The sequence below is a fragment of the Electrophorus electricus genome, chromosome 16 (genome assembly GCF_013358815.1).
Source record: "Electrophorus electricus isolate fEleEle1 chromosome 16, fEleEle1.pri, whole genome shotgun sequence".
NCBI lineage: Eukaryota > Metazoa > Chordata > Actinopteri > Gymnotiformes > Gymnotidae > Electrophorus > Electrophorus electricus.
Window position 1 is genome coordinate 7,621,851 of NC_049550.1, and position 7,025 is coordinate 7,628,875.

At 42.1% G+C, this 7,025-nt stretch overlaps 1 protein-coding gene across 2 annotated transcripts in view; it reads left to right on the forward strand.

Annotated features, from left to right (window-relative positions):
• The window catches only part of LOC113576364 (VPS10 domain-containing receptor SorCS1), a 119,148-nt gene that overhangs the window by 77,787 nt on the left and 34,336 nt on the right, over nt 1-7,025 (forward strand). For both annotated transcript variants that reach the window (XM_027008405.2, XM_027008406.2), the window contains exons 4-5: nt 2,705-2,863; nt 5,022-5,095. In XM_027008405.2, coding sequence (XP_026864206.2) covers nt 2,705-2,863; nt 5,022-5,095 — 233 coding nt within the window. The remainder of the gene's footprint in view (nt 1-2,704; nt 2,864-5,021; nt 5,096-7,025) is intronic.

A 7,025-nucleotide genomic window follows, 5' to 3' on the forward strand; every position in this document is an offset into this window, starting at 1 on the left:
AGATATTCAAATATTAAACTTACATGTATGTCCAAGCCTCCAGCGGAGTCTGTATTTGAGTCCCATTTTCCGATTCCCCCTAGGTTGTGGAAATTCTGTTTAAAAAGCGATTAATTACAAGCAGCGAACAGCCACTCCTATAGCGACCCAGCTCTCTGACGCATGACCTATCCACACACTACAATGTCACTTCAGAGAAACAAAATTGAAAGAATGTGAGGTATAATTATAATCTAATCCAGATATTTGTTGTGAGCTCTGGCTGGTATTTTACTACATCAGGGAATGAATGTCTACAGTCAGTAGCTGCCTTGAGTCGCCCAAAGGTTAACGGATCCTTATTTAATAGTTTCATACAAAGGTAAATATTTGTATTCATCTGTGCCTTGCCTCAGAGCAAGACAGAATGCTAAAAGAAAATGAATAGGAGACAAAAGTACCGAATGTCACCCTTTATTGATTTTATTGAAGGAAAGTCACCTTTTATTTCATTCATGGGTATTATTGGCCATATGCGTGTTCTCATGTTTGCGTCGTAACTTTTGAGCAAGTCCTTTTTGTCTTTACGTGCCTACATTTCTAGCAGTTCTTTCAGGTCAGTCATTATATGTCTACATGTTTATGCCTCCGACTGAAGGAAAAAGCAAGAAAGTGAAGAAGGCCATCAGTGGCAGGTCGATGTGTGCTCATCTGACACAGTGGGAAGCAGCCGGCCAATCAAAAAGCACTACAATTCCAAAATGCTAAAATGCACAGTGCTGCAATACCCAAACAAGATGCCCTATTTGCCTAAGTGTGAAAAACAAGGGTCTGAACCTTTACCCTCCTAATCATTTTGGAGGGTGTTACTATGAACACTGCAGCACGCTGAGATCAAATTAAACTTTAGCACTGCAAGGCACCATGGGGGAGTGGCACGGGCCTTTTGGGACTCTTGTGGGGCTTATGGGACTCCCCCCTACAAGTCATCAGCATCCAGGCGAAGGTGTACTGCTTAACAAGGAGCCTAAATAAATTTGATTTGATTGCACATGAAGATTGTTTAAAGAAGGCGATTGTGGGGGCGGGTGGAGGGGGGGGGGGGCAACAGAGTATAGCCATTTGAATGATGCTGGTTTATTGTTTTGGGCAACTGACAGACATTGACCTTTAAAAAAACTATTTACTTTCTAAAACCAGTTGCAGCCCAGTGATTTAGCTGTGCATTCTGTGCTTATTCCCCACCTCCCCTAAGGTGATAATGATAAATAAAAACAAATCGATTGAGCAGGCATTCACACACACACACACACACACACACACACACACACACTCTCACACACACACACACACACACACACTCTCACACACACACACACACACACACACACACACACACACACACACACACACTCACACACACACACACACACTCACACACACACACACACACACACACACACACACACACACACTCACACACACACACACACACTCACACACACACACACACACTCACACACTCACACACTCACACACACACACACACACACACACACACACTCACACACACTCACACACACACACACACTCACACACACACACACACACACACACACTCACACACACACACACACACACACACACACACACACACACACACACACACACACACTCCTTGTTCTTTGTGTATTGTGGATGTGTGCTTTTGGCAGTTAGCGTTTGCTTTTTCAATTATATTTGTAGCTGATTATATCTTCTGATAGAGATTTGTTTTGGAAAGTCTTGGCAGCATCTAGAAAATTCAGAACAACCCCCTCACCCCGCCTCCCCCCCCCCCCAAAAAAAAAAAGAGTAACAAAACTGATGGGAAATTGCATCTTTAGTCATCTAGTCAGGCTTCGAAGGCAAAAGACACACACACACACACACACAAACACACACCTCACAATGAATATTCATGTCCTTGTTTGTTACAAACTCATGGGTTGACCCTGTGTGGGTACTGTGCAAATGAAAAGAACTAGTCCAATGAATGGAGCATTAGAAAGGACATAATAGAGATATCACATTAACTCAAGCCAGTTAGGCTTTAAAGACATTCATTATGACTTGCAAATCAGGCACACCATGTCTCAAACTGTCAGGCACGTGACCTGTCTGTTGATCACACGAATTGTAAATGTGAGGTGCTGTTGTTTCTCTTTGTCTTGTTCAATTTTGTCTTCTTTTGGTTTCTGGGCCTTAAATTATTCAAATCCTATGAGTTTTGGGCAACATACAAACATGGCATTGATTATGTTTATAATGCCATAACAAGAACACAGATTTTGCTGATTGTCTCTTCAGAGTTGCTCTTCCCGGTGGTTTTAATGGTTAATGGTCCTTGATCTGCGTGTGAGTGAGAAAACAGTGGAGCATAGCCTCTGGTCATTCTATCTATTGCCTGTGGGGTAGAGGAGGATTTATCATGCTGTATATTCTTACAGGTCCTTCATCGAAAAGAAATTGCTACCGTTGCCGGTCATGAATTAAGTCCTGCGTGGTCCACTTAGCCCAATCACACTTCCATAACACTAACTCGCCCCTTGCTAGCTTTTCATTCAACATCAGCATTCAAGTCTCTGGTGCTGAATCAAAAGCTTTGACTCAGGAAGGGTCACGGCAGCGGCCTGGGTACAACCCTTGACCCCGCCCCAACCTCCGCCACTTCTCTGTGTTCCAGATCATGTTGCTGACAGACCCAGAGGTGGAGAACAGCCTACTGATCAGCTCTGACGAGGGCGCCACCTACCAGAAGTACCGCCTGGGTTTCTATGTGCTCAGCCTGCTCTTCCACCCTGAGAAGGAGGATTGGATCCTCGCCTACAGCCAAGACCATAAGGTACGATTGGCCCTTTGACCCATCAGGACTGCGCTTTCCCGAAAGCAGTGAAACATAAAGATCATTGTTCAGTGCCCGTGCAAGTATCACGCTGAATACTCTCGTCCTCTGCTCATAGGTATTTAACTAAGTGCATTTTAACTGATGATCAGTTTTTGCTTTTGAGCTCTTACAAGAAGCGTGCGAAATGCGAAACAGCTACCACAATGTGTGTATAATCAACAGCTACAATGTACACTGCATTCCTTTTCACTGTGGCCCACTGACTAAAATGCATGCAGTTATTTTGACGTTCTTTAGTGGGATCCATATGAAATCGGGTTGACTTTCAACTGCGGCATCTGTCATAAATGTACAAGCAATAATTTTTTTTGTCTCAATGAAAACCAAATGTCCAAAACCAAGGATCAGCAGACATGTGTAGCTGCCAGGTTAAGAAAGACACTGTTGTAATGAAAAGAGGTGGTGAAACACTCTTAGAAACATCCTAGGAATTTCTTCAAAAGCCCATCATCAGTAAGAAAGGTAATATGTACTAATAGAAAGACTATTGCACTTAGCCTAAAGACTGCAATTAAGGCAATTTATGGGTCCCCAGTCATCTGGAATTACCAATAATAAAATGCTCTCTTTGCAGCTGAGCTCTTTGCAGGCTTGTTTTAGAGCTTATAAATTATGGAGTGTTCTTCCTTTTTCCAAAGAGATTTTCACAGACTCAGCTTCACCAATTTGTAGCAGAGTAAAAACACAACATGAAAGGAGGATGCAAAACAGAAAGACAGAGGAGATGAAACACGATAGAACAAAAGAAGAGCAGATTTAGGGTCAGAGGCAGATTAGTCTGTCTCTCGATTCTTGTTTTAACATTTAGTCATCAAGCTCTTCAAAGTAATAAACATTTGCATGAAAATTTTACTAGCCAAGTATTATGGGATGGTGAAAAAGAGACATGGGGATGCTGTAATATCATACGAAATAACCCTCGATTTTGGTTATGGGTTTGTGCACACAGTTTCACTCAGTTTGAAATTAACATTGACTTCACCCTTGAGAGGAAAGCTCTGCAGTACAATTAAGATTAAATAACCACTAACAAATAGCATTATCATTGAATTGATAGATAATGGGTGACTGTTTGCACACCGTGCATGGTTGCCCATGGTTGAAGCAGGGAAAACTAGCACAAACAAAAACACAATCACAAGCCTAATTAAATCCCTGTCTATGACTATACCAGAAATAAATAAATCATTTATTGATGTTGACAGATTTTTTGTCAGTTTTGAAAGTTGTTTTTATGAGGTTTGCAATGTCCAGAGTGGTTTGGACCTTTCAATGGTTTCAGTGCCTTGAGCAAAGAAAAAACTGCTTAATAAAGGTCTTTCCACCCAAAACTCAGATGTTTCTAACCAGGAATGAAATCATTTTGTAAATGACATCCTACCAATTGACACCTATTGGTTTCCACTGATCATTAGCCATTTTAGCAAGTTAGCTATTCTGTTATCTTGTTGAGCTACACTCTTCCTAGGCACTAACTAACCTGTTTGAAGCCCTCCCCAGTGTCTGATTCAGTCAGGGCCTGGTTCTACTGCATTCCTAGCCCAAAGAGCTGGTCAGGTGTATTCCCGGTTTTCCCATTTCTGATCCCTTGGCTAACCACAGTTCTGGAGACAGGCAGCCTGCGGAGGCCTGTGAGCTGGTCTCACCACCCTAGCGATGCACTAGCATGCCAAACCAAGCGGCTATTAAAAACCGGGTCCGATCTGCCTTGGTGGACCTGACCGGACACCATGCTTGCTTTCATAACTCAAGGAAAATCTATTTTTTATTAGACCTCTATGGGTGTGTTTTTTTGCTTCTTCTTCTTGTTCTTCTTCTTTCCCCTACACCTGAAACCCAGGAGACAATCACAGCTGTTGTGTTGTTTGTTGATGGATTATATGTTCTGGAGTGAGTTTCCACATCGGGGGTATTGAGAGATATAGAGTTGAATTTCCTTTCTGTGAAAACAGATCTCCAAAATCTTTGAATAACAACATTGTTGTAGAGATTTTTTTAAAGCTGCTTTTTTATAACAAAGCTTATGGGCCAAATTTAAAGTCTCAGTAAATGGCTCTTGCTTGTAACTTCATTCTATCTTTTAATCTCTTCTCAGCTCTATAGCTCGGTGGAGTTTGGGCGACGTTGGCAACTGGTCCATGAAAGGGTCGCTCCGAATCGATTCTATTGGTAGGTATGCACAATGGGGATTCCTCTTGTTGAATACTCTGCATCGATCGCTTTGACTGCCTGCATCCTGTAGCGCTCTGAGATATAAATAGACGATAAGGACATGGATTTTTATTCAGTCTTGATGATGTAAACATCATTTGATTGGACCAAAATTGATCAGACCGCCTGTAGAGGTGGATGACAAAGTCCCTGAGATTTTTGATTTGGAATGTCTGAGACTTAACACTAAAACCAAGCCATAACTAGTTTCTAAATGTTTTCACAATCAGCTATAGGACATCTTGGCCTCTATATATAAATCCCATGTGGTCTTTTAAGTCTGATCCATAGTGTGTCTGTGGCGCGTTCCCTGGTCTGCCCTTTCACACCGGCCCGACGGCTCCTTTCCTCTTCTTCTGGACCGGGGCCAGTCAGTCAGGACCAGTGAAATCCTGTCGTTTAGAGATGCTCTGCGGCAGGCTTATGCTCCGGAGAACACTTCAGCTCTGCAGCAGCTGCCAGAGCAGAACCAGGCTCAGGTTCTGAGAAACCTCAAGGGCTGCTTAGCAACCCATTGTTTGGGTGAGGTTTATTTCTGGGGGTCCTAGGTGGCTATGAGATTGGAGAAGTTATTTGCCCAGATACAGAATGCCACATTGTGAGGTTCAAGCAAACAAGCAAACAGACTGCGAGAAAAGAATGAGCAAACATTTCCTAAAGCCTTCGCACAGAACTGTACTTTTTACAAATTACATCAAGTATGATTTGATGTTGGTTAGAATGTGAGCATTTTTACAGTTTACAGTAATTTGTTCTCAGCAGAATGCCTTCAGATAGATGATATGGATTTTCTGTAGGCTACTCACAACCAAAGAATCTGAAATTAGCTAGGCTTATGTGTAGCATTTAAAATGTGGTCTTATTATGATTTAATGATAAAGTCCTGCTTATTGTTTAACAAACATCAAAAAATCTTTTTTAAACAGAGTGGTCAAGGTAATTACTATCATTAGAACACTAATGTCAACCCTTAAATTTAGTCATTAATTCCTTTACTGGCAGTTAAATTCTTATCTGGCCATTGTAGCTGATCTTATGCAATCTAGCTGCTCTTAAGCAAACTTGAGATGGGTAGCAGTGTTATTTTTGCAGAAAAGTCTCCTTGAGGGTAACATCCCATCGAATAACACTCATGTTCAGTGTTTTTCTTACAGTAGACTCATGAACACAGATGTTAACGAGTGAAAGAGATGCTGGCAGAACCTTAGCTGCTCCCTTAGGAATCTCTGTCACTTGTTAGAGGTTTCCACGGCTTGCACATACCTTAATCTTTTTACAACGCCCACTCAATATGCAGAGCACCAACTGAAATCTGAATTTCTGAGTTGCCGCTGCCGAGTTTCTTCCATGTGTGAGACTGACTGTGGACTCACTGAGTCTCACAACTGCATTTGCAGCCAGAACTCAAAACTCTCCGAGATCTCATCTCATGCTGTGCCCAAATCGGAATCCAGGCAAGATGTACTAAGGTAGGTCAAAAAAGAATAGTAGTGAGGGAAAAAAAAGAATGGTAGTAAGGTGGCACCAAACAATTCCACATGATATTATGGGTACCGGCACAATCCATGTAAAACCTGAGTTGTGAGGGAAGTACGTTAACGCCATCACTGGGATGTAGTACGTGGAACACCTTCAATACATCCGATAACTGTTCTATAAAGACAGAAACTGAGGAAGCTGCTGGCTTTTGTGTGCTCCTTGCCAGAGCACTTCCCTCTGATTCCACAGTCTCTTTAATGCATATTTCATGCTATAATTAATTATTTTTTTCCCACCCATGAAGTAAGAGACAGGATGAGAGTGAGAGAGACAGAGAGAGAGAGAGAGAGAGAGAGAGAGAGAGAGAGCAAGAGAGAGACTGAGAGAGAGTGAGATACTGAGAGGGAGA